This window comes from Schistocerca serialis, chromosome 1 (genome assembly GCF_023864345.2).
Source record: "Schistocerca serialis cubense isolate TAMUIC-IGC-003099 chromosome 1, iqSchSeri2.2, whole genome shotgun sequence".
NCBI classification, from domain to species: domain Eukaryota; kingdom Metazoa; phylum Arthropoda; class Insecta; order Orthoptera; family Acrididae; genus Schistocerca; species Schistocerca serialis.
The window spans coordinates 894,287,502-894,303,920 of NC_064638.1; the positions used below are offsets into that span (position 1 = coordinate 894,287,502).

General features: G+C 39.4%; 1 protein-coding gene across 1 annotated transcript in view; it reads right to left on the bottom strand.

Moving 5' to 3' along the window:
- LOC126411566 (lissencephaly-1 homolog) overlaps positions 1 to 16,419 on the bottom strand; it is a 186,772-nt gene that overhangs the window by 111,932 nt on the left and 58,421 nt on the right. Inside the window, exon 2 of the mRNA XM_050081373.1 lies at positions 4,828 to 4,935. Within this exon, the coding sequence (XP_049937330.1) occupies positions 4,828 to 4,865 (38 nt within the window). The 5' untranslated portion in view covers positions 4,866 to 4,935. The remainder of the gene's footprint in view (positions 1 to 4,827; positions 4,936 to 16,419) is intronic.

The following is a 16,419-nucleotide window of genomic DNA, read 5'->3' on the forward strand; positions in this document are numbered from 1 at the left end:
CTGAAGAAGAGAAATTTGTTAACATCTAGTATAGATTTAAGTGTCAGGAAGTCGTTTCTGAAAGTATTTGTTTGGAGTGTAGCCATATATGGAAGTGAAACATGGACAATTAACAGTTTAGACAAGAAGAGAATAGAAGCTTTCTAAATGTGGTGCTACAGAAGAACGCTGGAGATTAGATGGGTAGATCATGTAACGAATGAGGAGGTATTGAACAGAACTGGGGAGAAGAGGAATTTGTGGCACAGCTTAACTAGAAGGGATAGGTTGGTATGAGATGTTCTGAGGCATCAAGGGACCAATTTAGTATTGGAGGGCAGCAGCGTGGAGGGTAAAAATCGTACAGGGAGACCAAGAGGTCAATACACTAAGCAGATACAGAAGGATGTAGGTTGCAGTAGGTACTGGGAGATGATGAAGCTTGCACAGGATAGAGTAGCATGGAGAGCTGCACCAAACCAGTCTATGGACTGAAGCCCACAACAAGAACCAAATGAACATTATACCACCATTCTTGCCCGAAATAACAGATAGTAAAAAGATATTTAACTGTTACCTGCAGTCGTTCTTTCTGGAAAAGGCCTCATTAAACGTTCCGTTAGTGGAAATGCTGCATCACCTAGAAAAACATATCGACACTTGATACTGGCAAAAATTCTTCTTCTGGTAGTTTTAGTCTTCCCTTTTCTACTGAATGTCGGAAGGGGCATTCATCAAACACACCTGCGTCATTGTCTTTGCCGTGGGAGCCTACATTCACCATGAAAAACCTATAATTTGCGTCGGTGACGGCTAATAATCCAATGGAAAAGGAGGATTTGTAGCAGTAATACATGGAACCAGATTTACTGGGTTTTTTAATACGAATGTGTTTCGCATCAACGTGGAAACAGCCGTTTTAGAAATTCTGAATGAAAAAGTGAGTTGGAGGAATGGTATGTCCGTGGCTAAGTACCTGGAATGATAAAAATCTGTTGATTTGTTATGTTTTTTAAATTTGTTTAAAAATGTGGTAGGTTCTAAATTGGACATAGTATTTTTCGTTTTTGTGAATGTAACGCGATATAGGGAACATCAACAAATAATATAATTAATTATACAGCCTGTCCCTTTCACAATTGCTGACAACACAATGGTGTGCTTGTCTTTGCTGACACGCTACCAAGCTCGAAATTATAGTCACTGTAGTATTCAGAGTGATATCCTGTCATTATGTGCCTTTAACATCATTTGAAATAGATCGTCAACACGCCATCAGTTGTTATGATATAGACCGATTCAGTTGAAAAGTAATTATAATTCACGTAGGTCAATTTTGCCAGAAGAGCACGGTTAACTGCTGAGGCTTACGTATCTCATCAGTTATGTCGTTAAACAACCGCATTGATGTCCTACGCTTCTATGTATAAGGATGAGTCAGTAGTATGGGGAGTTTGACACTAAATTTGCCTCATGCTCGCTCAGCTCATATAGCGTATGGAAAGTTCCGTTTTCACTGAGCACGGATACACCTGTAGCCATTAATTCTAAACAATCAAGTCAACAATTCGTAGAGTTCCCCACAGAAACGACAATTGTTAAAGAGACAGTATAACAACTTTTTAGTACCGTTATGCGTTGAAGTCTTTCTTTTTAAATTTTTACTTCAGGTGAAGTCGCAAAGAAAAAACTGAAAAATACAAGGGACACGTTTCCAAGAATTGAAAAAAATATCTAAGCCTCGCTCTGGGGCTGGCGCCGACAGTGGACTGGTATGAAGAGGCATTTGGCCAAATTTTGAGTCCATGCTATTTTTAAATGATATTTTGACAACGAAAAACAAAAGGGAACTTGTCAGCCAGAACACTCAGCAGCGAGCACGTCTTCGGAATTTTTGGACTCTACATGTGTTACTACATTAGAAGACGAAATGGATGTGAGGGACACAGAAAATGCCTTTGAGAGTGCTACTGTCAGTAGCAGTTGCGAGACTCCCAATGACAGTAGTGTTGACGACAACGATGAGCCTGAACTTCAGGCTCCTGTAGTTGAACAGACAGAGCAGGCCATGCTGCTGATTCCCCAAGCAACAGAAACTACCCACAATGATAGCATCGCTTTAGGCTCGATAAATCCACCGGTTGCAACAGAAATAAACATAAGTAAAAGATGGGCTATACGCATTTCGACAATCAGAGAGAGAGAGAAAAATACTACGTCAGGACCAAGAAGATAACAATGATGAAGACCTATTGTTCGAGGCACCTAAATACGCCACAGGCGCCACAAGTTGATCATTCACATCTTACAAATGTTTGAGAAATGTAAAAGATTAAGTACATGCGGTTATGTGAATAATGAAGTAAAATGACTGATTTATTATTTGTTACTTAACGCCACCATCATCAACCTTTAAACTAAAATAGGTCACTAGAGATTAGTTGAATTTGATGGCAGAACAGGTTTTATAGCGTCGACGATATAATCAAACGTTGTGGGTAACATTCGAGCATACTCCTTGAATAGCAAAAGGTCGACATTTCAGTTCTTCATACAAATGGTGAAATTCTCCATGAATATGCTTTTCCAAATATAGCTTCATTTCTTTGTTTTAGACAAGATTTCTTCAGTATTTGATACTTGAGATACGAGTTTTCCATTGAAAATGTCTTTCTTCTGACCATAATGAATGCAGTGTACTGAAAAGGCAAGTGTGCTGACACCAGAATAACGCGTCTGCTCCCTCAACTATTCACGACTGAACTGCAGGCTACTTCAAGGTGGCGCGCTCAGGCAGCGCGATCGGCACCTGCGCCCTCGAATAAAAATACTTCAGCATCTTTCTCCATTCTGTGGTGAAATATGGATTGTTTCGCCTTTAAAAACCAATTCCAATATGTCGGTTACATTTTATACGCAGGAACGTATCACCTAAAATTAACCGAACGTAATGTAGCCAGCGACCACATTTTTCACTGTAAACACTCTAAGTTTGATACGATAGCTCACTTAGAAATTTATTATCACAATGACTATGGCAAATATCGAAAAAATTGACACTTCATCAAGCTGCGATATGATACTGTAAGATAAGGAAAAATCAGTTCTTTGCAACAATTAGTTTTCTTATAATCGAATTAGAAGTATTATATAGTGAAGAAAACTTCCAAAACCGAAATAAGCAGTTTTTAATTTTTTAAAGGAAAAGGAGAAAATCTACCGAAAAACTAACTATAGGACTTGATGTAGCTTTGCTTCATTAACATACAGTATTTTTTACTCCAAGAAAAACGCAAAACACTTTTTCTCATGAACTATTAATCATCCGCCGCGCAGCTGACAATTCACGTAGCTTCACAATGCGTCGCTCGCCTGTTCACGCGGACCGGCAGCGCGCCGCGTTCGCGTTTACCGCTCGCGCAGGACGTGGTGTAAGAGACTACCAAGACTGCTTCCGGAAACAGCGTTGGGAGTGGTGTATCAGTTGTGAAGGAGAATATTTCGAAGGAGACCATGCACAATAAGTAAACGGTTAAGTGTAGAAAAATTTTGTTGACAAAGTTCCGGAATTTTTTTTGGATATACATCGTGTCTTACTCATCCAAACTCTGATATTTTATTATACCTCAACTTATCACGCGCTAGCTAAAGTGCCACACATATAATGTAAAGTAACGAAAAAGGAGAGACGGTGCGTATTTATGGCTTCTGCGATGGTAGTGCTAGTGCTGCTGCTGCTGCCGCCGTCAAAGAATGCCGTCGGTGCTTTTATAAACGTCGAAGCCCTGGTCGTGGAGTGTATTAGGGTTTTGAGCACATTGCGTGAAACATAAAATGGCTCTGAGCACTATGCGATTTAACTTCTGAGGTCAACAGTCGCCTAGAACGTAGAACTAATTAAGCCTAACGAACCTAAGGACATCACATACATCCATGCCCGAGGCAGGATTCGAACCTGCGACCGTAGCGGTCGCTCGGTTCCAGACTGTAGCGACTAGAAACGCACGGCCACTCCGGCCGGCCGTGAAACATATTCTTCCCATTTTTGTTTTAACACGTATTTGAATAACCTGTGCAGAAACAGCAACCCGTTGTAGAAGTGGTGCACCGTTAGTTCTACTGTTAGCACATGGCGACTTTCTGCGCGTATTAGTGTTACACGAACACGTGTAAGGCGAACATTACATGCGGAAAACTTGACCATTTCACATACAGCGGGTCCACAATCTTCAAATTGACGACAATGCCACACGACTTGAATTTTTTTCACTGGTTAAATGACAATCGTAGTTTGTTTCGCGTGGAACAGAATCAGCAATATACGTAATAATCAACGACAGTCACAGTAAAACCCACACAATCTACATTAAATGTATTCTATCTTTGAAACCATTCGGGATACTGCGTATGTCCACACGAAGCCTTTTGCTTCTAATGAGCTTCGTGTCATGTCCCTGAATATTGACCTCCCTCCTGGGACACATTGCAGACTGTGAAAGTACTTTAGTTACGGCAAATGAACATAACATACAGTGGTTTGCTAAATCGGATTACCTTTCATTGTATCAAGTATCTCAAGAACTGACAACTGTGTGAAACATACAGTGCCTGATGACAATGCGACAACTTCGTTGCTGAGTTTTGAGCCGAAAATCAGAAAATGGAGATTTTCTGATAACTAATATTGCTGCAGAGCCCTGAACCTGCGCCTGCGCTATAACGGTAGTTCTCTTTATCTTCCACACAAAATTAAGAAGTAATTCTCTTATTTTATCTTCAACATAAGATTAAGAACTTCACGGAAATTAGGGGTGAGTTGGAAATTTCTTTAAGGTGTTGTATACTTACAGCTCCTCCCGCTGCCGTTGAGACAACACCATTTTCATGATCCGTAGAGTTTGGGAGCGAGAGCCGGCGAGAAGGCGTTCAATGCGCTTACCACATCATGTGGACGATCTGCAAAAGAGACGACGTACAAACCATCAGAGCACCATTATACATCACCAGAACGGCAAACATTCTGACAGGGTGCTATTGGAGCACACTCGAATCTGTTAAGAAACTAGCCCACTTTCAAATAAATTGTGAAATCTACAAGACTACAACAGTACAAGTTAATTACTATCTTACTTCTGCTTCATCGAACATGTATTTGCTCATCGGGCAGTGTGTCAGAGAAATTATACTAAGAGACAAACTTCAACTGAAATCTACACGGATATAATGCAAACGTGCTCGCCCAAGGTCACAGGTCGTAATTTCTTCTGACCATGGAGGTGTCTTTATATAGCCAGTCCACGCGCTGTTTCTGCAACTTCGAAAGAAATATCTTCGACAAATGTGCCGTACTGGGCATATTCCATAAAATATTTTACTGGCCTACATCTCATCTCCTCGCTAAATCGTAAATTTCGTTTGCTGTCAATGAACGCTATGTAACTTAAATCGGCAGTTAAAATCCTAGAGTGTGTATCATTAACCTCTGACAAAGGGCAAGCGGTTTTAGACAGAGCTGAAGCCCCGCCGACATTAGTGTGATCATTTCCGGACGCACAGTTATCTTCAAGGACGGTATAATTTGTTACCGAAAGGCTCACAGTTTGTTTCTAATAGGAAAAACAAAGTACACAAACCTAAATTTTGGTATCATTTAAAAAAATTGAGAATTACACTAACAAAATTACTTCGATATGGAAAGAATCATCAAAGTAAATTTGAGGCTAACGCTTTAACAACGCACTTTCTTGATTTCACCCGACAATAATTCGAAAATGTAATTTTGTGCAATGTAAAGCAACAAGAGAAATATGGATTATTCTGAAGAATCGCGGATGTTTATTGTATATTGGCCATAATACCATATTATATGTGGTCTGCTTCAGTGATTGAAGAGTATCCTTTGGTGTTTGTTTTGTCTTTGTTTCACAATAACATAGTAAAATGGTTTAAATGGGTCTGAGCATTATGGGACTTAACATCCAAGGTCATCAGTCCCCTAGAACTTAAGAACTACTTAGACCTAACTAACCTAAGGGTATCACACACATCCATGCCCGAGGCAGGATTCGAACCTGCGACCGTAGCAGTCGCGCGGTTCCAGACTGAAGCGCCTAGAACCGCATTACCTAACAGGAACTGGACTTGTTTCTGACAAGAATATGGGGGAGGAGGTGTATTGTAGCGAGACGAACGATGTCTTACGTAACAGTTTATTGCTGTAACGGAAGAGTCTTTCCCAAATCGTCAGTAAATTAACGAATTAAATATTGACTGTAGAATATTATCTGGGTCAATCCATACCTAGTGCTCAGCACTGGTTGTCTCATCAACTGAGAAAATTTTTTACATTTGCTGGATGAATTCCGTAATGTTTAGTGGACACAAAAATATTTCGAAATTTTTTACAGTTTATCATAAAAAAACGCCAGCCATTTTTGTTCCAGGCAGCAAGTTTTTTTGCATTTGCTATAGCATCTGCGTTTTTTAAAAATATTCAGCAATGGGCTGCCCTACCTTTCAAATGAAGAACAATTAGTTCAGCACACACTGGCATATCAATAACATTATCATCAAGTTGAATGTATTTCGTAAAATATTTTTAATAGCTGAAAGTTATTGGTAGCAAATTAAAAGGCCTAAATATTTGAACAGTAGCAGTTTTTCAAAGACGTGGCAATTTCTCAGCCTTAATATTTTCAGTGCTATGACATTGCTACTTTTAATAGTATTCCAACAGTGAGAAGTTTACACTAGAAAAGACTACTAAAAACAGATTTTTGAACTTTTTTCACTTTTTGGCCTGCAGTACCTTTTTGTTAGGGGAACAGAACAAAATTTCAAAATTAAACACTTAATAAACCTTTATGATATCAAACTTTAGTATAAATTTCAACTTTGAGGTTCAATGGGAAGTCATGAAAAAAAAATACAAATGAGTCAAAAATAGGTTTATTTAACAACTGCAATATTTAGGCAAATGGAATGAAGTACATCAATTATATAATATAAACAGATCTACGATTATTTGATATTTTTTGCTGAAAATGAGCCGGTATGTGGTAAAATGTAACATGCACGTCTTGGTTTTGATAATATTACCAACTTGCCAAACCACCACAGTTCATCGAACACACAATCCACTATGTCTATTCTGAAGTGTCAGTGGTACACATTTTCCACACTGATGAACACTATCCGGGGATGCTGATGTGAACTTACACTTGAGCAAGTTATGTGACTGGGCTGTATAAGTGCATTTAATCTTCTGACGCCCCACCCCCCGACATTAGCGTAGAGTTATTGTACTTCCCCACATTTTGCAAAAAAACATAGGTAATTTCTTTTACCTGTTCTTCATGGAATTTAAACATTTCTTGAGTTGTCAAGATCTGGTTCTCATAGGTCTGCTGCCCACCAGATTTTGTGCTTTGTTGCACGCACAGCACCATCACACACGTACCATTCTACATCACGTCCAAAATCTTTGTTAAAGGAGATATTATTTTTTTTTATTTTATACCGGCTTGCATCACCATCAGAGAAGAAAATCATTTTGTTTATGGAAGGGTGGTGCTGTTTTATATTGCGTTAATTGCAGTTGAAAAACGTACATTGCTGTGGTGGTGTGTTCAAGGTGGTCATTTATGACAAAAAACTGACTTCATTTGCTTTTCCTAACAGAACACAAGCGGATAAACTGTGGCCTGTTTGTTTACCCTGTGGTGCCCTTGTACTTCGTCTTGAACAACAAAGGAATAGTTTTCAGAAAAGTCGGCAAGAGCTAAGCATTAATCATCAAAAGCCAGGTTTTGCTTTTTGTCTTTCATAAATTTGTCTTTAGCTTTGGCAATAAACGCATTTTCAGATTTTCAAGGTCCGCTATCAACTATTATAAAAAAAAAATTCTTCTCGTGGTTTTATGATGGTCACCAATTCCTTTGTCACCCACTGTTTGTATTCTATATTGTCAGGCATAAAACGCCTAAAACCTAATAACATTTAAAACGTTAAAAACCCAACAGCCTTTTTGGGCGTCGTTTTATCTATCAAACACGATGCATTTTTCTTTTTAATGCAGGTAAAATTCCCTGTTCGTTTACTAAATGCCTTGTTAACTGAACATTCTGATACGTTAAAGATGTTACTAACTTTCGGTCGACTCCAAGAACATGGCTGTAAAATGATAAAATTAAGATTATCCTCTTTGTAATATGGCACTGAGTTTTTAGCTTTTCTATCACATCATATTCGGTTGATGAATTTTTAGAACTACCATCTGCTTTAGTAAGAATTTGATTTTGAAATGAAACTTCCAAATTCTTTTTTACCTTCGTTAAACTTTCTCATCTTTGTATTCATGGCAAAAGGCCTTTTTTCTACGGTTAGTTTTTATCATTTACATAGCAGGGAATACTAGGATTTCGCAAACTGAATCTACTTTTTTATAATTTTTAGGAAGTCACAAAACATGTTGTTATAGACACCTTGTTTCTTAAAAGGTGTCGACGACCAAAAAGATTAAGAAATTTTTACGTATTTCATTTCTGGGCAATTGAACGTTGCTACAGGTACACTTTCAGGTCTGAGTTATTGGAATAGCTCCTCTCACTCTTATTAATTTGATTGACTACTTAATTAAACTGATCGATTAATTAACCTCTAACCCAATGTTAAATCCCCCCTCCCCTCCCCCAGAAAATGGCTGGATGTATAAGTTCCATCAGGACAATGCAACATATCATGGCTACCTCCACTAACCAAAGAAAATGGCGGGAAAAAAGGGCACTTGGGGTAACTCCACTAACCTAAGTTATCCGACCACCACAACTTCCTAGGAATTGGCTGGAAAAGGACTCAGCCTGTGCTTACTGGATACGTTGGACCAAATACTTAACCTATTGTTCTGTTAAGTGGTTTTCCATGTCACCCCCATTTCCTTCAACTAGTACCGCCTTTGATACCAAATTAAGTAATTAGTTATGTCCTCCCACCACTTTCTCATACATTTTTCGAATTTCACATTCTTTTGAACACCATTTCTTGCGCATTCTTCGTCACCCACTCCCTTACACCATCGAACTTACACTACTGTACTGTGTTTCACATAAAAATTATGCAAATTAACCTAGTGTTCTACACTTAACCTGCTGTTCTCCAAGTCACCCACTCAACCCCCCCCCCCCCAACTATTGTACCGCTCATACCATGTTGATATATAAAAAAATTATGCAAATTAATTATATCGACGCCCGACGCCGCCGAGAACAATATGTTTGCCCCTGAGTGCATACCTGCCCCTGATATAGGCAACCTGCACTAACAATGCACTGGTTCCCCCTTGCCCCACTACTTAGGTATACCCGATTTGTAATTTTTGTGTGTTTTTTTAATCCTGATACAAGTTAAATTTTGGAATCTATTTTGTCAAACGATGTCATGTAACAATCAAATTGTCTTTAATTACGCTAGTAAGTAAGAATTGTAGAACAATTGAGAAGTTCACCGATTTTGAACTTAATGTAAAATGTTTCATATAAGATTTTGTGAAGGTGAAACTTTATTCTGAATACAAGTTTCAAACTGAAATAACCGGTCTTAACATATCCTGTTATCAGTACCTCATCCGCTACCATGCCTTGTGACATTATTTGTGTGAAGCTATTTTACGGCCGCATTGCATTTCGCTGCGCCAAGACTGAATATTTTGTATGCCTACTGTGGAGAGACGAATGGAAAAACTGGCAGAAGCCGACATCGGGGAAAATCAGTTTGGATTCCGTAGAAACACTGGAACACGTGAGGCAATACTGATATTGCGACTTACCTTAGAAGAAAGATTAAGGAAAGGCAAACCTACGTTTCTAGCATTTGTAGACTTGGAGAAAGCTTTTGACAATGTTGACTGGAATACTCTCTTCCAAATTCTAAAGGTGGAAGGGGTAAAATACAGGGAGCTAAAGGCTATTTACAATTTGTACAAAAACCAGATGGCAGTTATAAGAGTCGAGGGGCATGAAAGGGAAGCAGTGGTTGGGAAAGGAGTGAGACAGGGTTGTAGCCTCTCCCCGATGTTATTCAATCTGTATATTGAGCAAGCAGTAAAGGAAACAAAAGAAAAATTCGGAGTAGGTATTAAAATCCAGGGAGAAGAAATAAAAACCTTGAGGTTCGCCGATGACATTGTGATTCTGTCAGAGACAGCAAAGGACTTGGAAGAGCAGTTGAACGGAATGGATAGTGTCTTGAATGGAGGATATAAGATGAACATCAACAAAAGCAAAACGAGGATAATGGAATGTAATCGAATTAAGTCGGGTGATGCTGAGGGAATTAGATTAGGAAATGAGACACTTAACGTAGTAAAGGAGTTTTGCTATTTGGGGAGCAAAATAACTGATGATTGTCGGAGCAGAGAGGATATAAAATGTAGACTGGCAATGGCAAGGAAAGCGTTTCTGAAGAAGAGAAATTTGTTAACATCGAGTATAGATTTAAGTGTCAGGAAGTCATTTCTGAAAGTATTTGTATGGAGTGTAGCCATGTATGGAAGTGAAACATGGACGATAAATAGTGTGGACAAGAAGAGAATAGAAGCTTTCGAAATGTGGTGCTACAGAAGAATGCTGAAGATTAGATGGGTGGATCACATAACTAATCAGGAGGTATTGAATAGTATTGGGGAGAAGAGTTTGTGACACAACTTGACGAGAAGAAGGGACCGGTTGGTAGGACATGTTTTGAGGCATCAAGGAATCACAAATTTAGCATTGGAGGGCAGTGTGGAGGGTAAAAATCGTAGAGGGAGACCAAGAGATGAATACACTAAGCAGATTCAGAAGGATGTAGGTTGCAGTAGGTACTGGGAGATGAAGAAACTTGCACAGGTTAGGGTAGCATGGAGAGCTGCATCAAACCAGTCTCAGGACTGAAGACAACAACAACAACAACAACAACAACAACAACAACAGAATACGAAGATTACATCTGTTGCGACTAAAGAGCTAAGGAAAATGTATTTCACTGTTTTTTGCGTAGGGAATTTTATCAGTTTATTGCACAGGGCCATACAACTCCGCGCTCACGAGATTGAGTAAACTTCAGAGGGATTGATTTCGTTATAGGCATTACATACTGGTTTTACAGATTAAGTGGTTTAATTTTTCTTTGGATTACAATGAAACTGATTTAGCACAGCGTTTGCTGAACAACACAACACAGTAAATTTGGATAGGACAAAGGTATCTTTTTTAAAGAACGTTATAATCAAAATCTTCAGTCAAAGTAACGTCTTTAGAAAACACTCCATACACTCTTATGACAAGCTTCGTTAATAAGAACACAGACTCCATTTTTCAACTGTACACTTCAAGAGCTCATATTTAACTGAGTGCGTGTGGTCGTATGTTGGTCATAAGGGAAGACAACACGCAGACTTTTACAGGCAGATGCTGTCTCCTAGCCTGCTGAAATGTTCAGCAGAGACTGTATAAACAAATAATCATTTGTCATTTTAATCTAAATCGTTTAAATTATATATAATTTACTTGCTTTATTCCATTAGGCTAGATAGGAAAAATGTTCAAAAAACTTATTTTGGACTAGTTTGTAATTTTTTTTTCATAACTTTCAAATGAATATTAGGTCTTCAGTGCGCCTAACATACTGTTGTCGCTCACATCAGATGTCTTGCCTATTCCACAGATTGGTTAGTGGGCGATGAACAGGCACAGTAAGTATTACCGACATTGTCTGAAATTTACTGTGAATTCGTACCCTACCGATTTCTGTCACAATAAAGCCTCGAGTCCCTCAAAAGAATCTTTGCGAATGGCTAAAAAATCTCATTTCTGACGTTCGGGAAGTCAATCTTCACAATAATGAGGAGAAATTTAATATGTCCACAAGTTTTGTAAGAGAGTGAAGTGGTAGAGAGACCAATGCCCTCTATTACTCCTTGAATGCGACCTCTTTTCCTGTTTGACGAGGTTAAATCATCTCTGCGTCCTCTGAGTGCAGCAGCTGCCATTCAATTACGTGCTAACAAAATCTGTAGTATACAACAGCTGCTAGCATTTTATAAACAGAAAGTAGGCCTGGAATGGTCGCCAACTACACATAACTGACGCTATTCTTTCAAGACAGCATGGTTAGCTCCTTGATTGAAACTTTTTCCGTAATTTTGTCTTCAGTAATGAAAGAGGAGGGGGGAGGAGGGGACTTGGTAGAGAAGTAGAGAGGGAGGGATGGAGGGGGAGGGAGGGAGAGGGGGGGGAGAGGGGAGAGAGAGAGAGAGAGAGAGAGAGAGAGAGAGAGAGAGAGAGAGAGAGCTGCGATACATAACAGAACTGTATAGAAATTAAAAGCAATATATTTACAACGTTAGTAAACATAAATCGGCGTGCGATATCTAAACGCATTGGTCCTTGTAAGATAGAAAATAACCACATACAAAATATAATCCACATTATCGCACATTTTAGACTCCAGAGATCACCATCTGTTGAAATTTTTGTCGACAAACCACCATTCTTCAACAGCCTTGTTTACAGAACACTAACCTGTTTCAGCATCTTTTACTACTCTCATAGCCGTTGGGCTCATGTGGTTTGTTCGCGAACCGTTTCCAAGAAAATGACCGCTTTTTCCCTTCGGGTTACACTGGACACTTCGTGAACTTTGCTATTAGAAGAATAGTTAATGTTGAGTGGTAAATTCACGTTAAAGCCTAAACTAACTTGTTTGTCTCAAGTCATCAAAAGCACTTTGTCTACGTATATGATTACTATTCGCGTTACTGAAACTACTCTTACTATGTTTGACGAGACACCGTCACGGAAGCTTGCGTGTTACCACTTTTCCTTGCCTGTGTACACCTGTTTCCAACTGTAATAAGTGTACACTATTGTTGTCTGCCAAAATGTTACATCGTATCCCCGAAAGGTTGACACTAGCGAGCCCCATGCATGGCACAACAGCAGACGATTACTCAAACGAAATGGCCCTTGTAGCCCCGAGGCAGCAACCGCTGCCACTGATAAGCGTGTCTGCACAGTACATGGCACCCTTCGCCACACTGGATGAGTCTCTGTCAAGGACGCTATTTGTTACCTCCACCGTTTACTTTATTCTGCTAAAGATCTTGAAATGGGACTACCTTCCCACTCGTATCTGAAATTCCTTCCCATGTCAACATTCTCTGAAGAGGTCAATTTAGCTCGAATTTTTAACTTTCTGGGCTTTATACTGTTATGCCTATATCCAGTTCCAGTAATAAACAGCCCTTCAAAAAATTAGTACAAATGAGTTTACTATTTCAGATTCAATTTCACATTAATTTGTCACCAAATTTGTATTAGTAACTAAGAGGAGTAAGCAGTTCGTTAATAAACCAACCTTGAAATTTCTTGATATGAACTGTGCAGTCATGTTGCAAAAAAAAAAATTCTTAAAATCTTACTTCCCCCCGTTTCCGAAAAGCTATTATATATTCATTACGATTAATTAATATGATAGCTCTACTTCAGACCTATCAAAGATACCAATAACAATATTTTATTCAAAGTAATTTGTTACTATTAACTAAAATGTAATTTGAATTATTGTACTGTAAAACTCTTTGAAATTGTATATGAAATTAAGTAAACTCTTCCAAATTGCATATCAGAACATGTGGCCCATTTTTTGATGTAAGAAAAGAAAATCAACTAATGACTTTGAATTGTTATTTTGTAAGTCTTACATTTAAGAATGTATTCAACTGTTTACATTTATGTAAAAGAAAGTGGCGCATGAGCACGCAGGCAGAGTCAGTAAGGAAATCGTAGACTTAAGTAAGGGACAATCAGTGAGAGTCACACAAACAGCTTCCTTAAGTCAATAATGCAAGCTCGCTGAGACACTTTGGGATGCTGCCAGACGATCTACCATCTACGAGGGTTGACTGAAAAGAAATGCCTCCACCTTCGTAACTCTTCAACAGTTGACAGCATTGGCGTGCGGCAGGTACTGGCTTGTTCCGTAGCCTCTTCTCTACAGCTCCAGTTGGCGGCTGTTTTGTTACAGTGTAAAATTTGGAACCCTGCGCAGACGGTCGGTCAATGCGATTTAAGCATGCAGTCATTGAATTCTTGAGAGCAGAAGGTGTCACCCCAAAGGAGATTCACCAGAGAAAGAAAGCAGTTTATGATGATTGTGTCAACCACCGACTTTCACAAACAAAATGTTGACAGACTGATTCAGGACTATCGTCGCACCGCTCAGAGAAATTGCATGCACAATCGGTATTTCACAAGAACGTGTGGGCCACCATTATTGCTTTGCTTGGTGAACTACACACTTCACGTGCCAACACAGCAGAACTTAAGAGACTGAATCTCATCACCTTACGGCATCCTCCATACTGTCCATATTTAGCACCGTCTGACTTCCATCTGTTCCCGATAATGAAAGACGATCTGTGGGGCATCATTACTCTTCTGATGAAGACGTAGAGAGAACTGAGAGACTGGTTGCGGAAACAGGTCGACTTCTTCCGTGACGGCTTCAGAAAGCTCGTTCATCGTTGGCAGAAATGTATCCAATTGCCTGGTGATTATGTGGAAAAGTGAATTTTGGTAATTAAAGATCACATTTTAAGGATTATTACTGCGTTTGGTTTATTAAAATATTCCCATCCAAACCTAATTAACGAAGGTGGAGGCATTACTTTGCATTCAACGCTCGTATGTACGTGCTATTCATCTTAATACAAAACAACAAAAGTTATATACACTGTGTGTTATTTTAAAATTAATACATCACCAAGGACGGGCTCTGGACTTACTGAAGCAACAACCCCCGAGGATATCACTGTTGACTATCTCATCACATGGAGCAGCTAAGTTATTTTGTGAGCTTTTATTAACCGTGTTTAAAATTTTCGAGTTTTAACTTGTCTTCGTAATTGTGAATGGTGGAGGCCCTAACTATTAACTTGCTTCAATCGTATGACTGAGAATTCACTATTACCGCAGTCCAATTATAGACAGACCTAAAAACTATATTTTATTCACACTCAGGAACAGTGGTAATTAAAATGCTTCTCTAATAGACTTTGTAGTGACACTAAAGGACCTTATGTATTAGGGAATGCCATATAAACGTGGAGCTACACATCAAATAACTTTCGTAGTGTTCACCTCTTGTCTCATGAATTAAAATTTTCCTCGGTGTGCTGAATAAATCAACGAGGACGCTGAAGGGAACCTAAAATGAGGGACTGGATAGCACATAAGTGCTCTGTGGGCTGCCAAGGAATTACGTCGTGGACACAAGACCCCAGACACTAGGCCACGCACCAAGTGGCACGACGGCTCAGTGTTAATCGGACTCCGTGGTCCGCAGCTGTTAATTCACGTGTTTCAGTAATGTTTACCTGGCGGCAACCCTTATTTCCCGATCCGCCATCTGGGGAACCTCGGCTTGAGCTTCACAGAGTCGGTCCGAACGTCAGCCTGCTTCCTGTGTCATGGTACAGGATACAAATAGGGATCTGACTATTCACAACTAATTATTATTACATACCCTTGGAGAGAGGCAGCTGAAATCTAACGCCATAGGATACCGCCAGCTGTTCGACCGAAATCAGACAAATTCTGGAAGTTACTTCACAGTAGTGGATGTTTGATTCACTTAGCAGCTCGAGAAATATTACGATCGAACAGTTTCACCTTCTGGGGAGGACTAGATAGACGATAGTAGAGTTGGTCTTTACGTTTTAGTAGCCAGGGAAAAGGTGTGTCCTGAACCCAGAAAAACCGCTGAAGCGTCGCTAGTGCCGTCCAAAACCGCAAGCTCCGCTTGGGCTTCGGCATTTCAGCGCGACTGGCTAAGTGCCAACGCTCACTTTCGATGTAAAGCTCCAAGATAAACCAAACATTGATTACTTAAAATGATTGTGTGAATTTGAATATTACAGGCAGGCCTCTCCCCACTGCGTTACTCTCAAATCCCATCCTTTTAAGGATTCTAAATGAGGACCACTTCCGCACAAATGTTTTTAATTTTTTGAACGATTTTTAATGCACTAATGTGTGTGCCCCTGGTGGCCAGTAAATGAAGTCTCGAAACGTTGCGTCAGTTTGAAAGACGTAACAATAGCGAAACTAAAATAATGGACCTTGATAAATTTTGTACAAAGCTATCAGACAGAATCAGCACAGACGGATCTACTTATAATGATGGTGCCACCCTGTATACTGGCTATTACGGTCACTTCACGTTCAAGACAGATCGTGGCATTAATCGCCAAGGAACAGAGCTAATTAGTCAGCAGGGATTAATAGTTTTACTCTCTGGCGAAGTATTTGTTGTGTAGGTGGTTTGTGAAAAGTTGAATCTGTATTTTCATTCATTTTGTTGGTGCTCGGTGTACAATGTAGACAGTGTCTAAATACATAACTG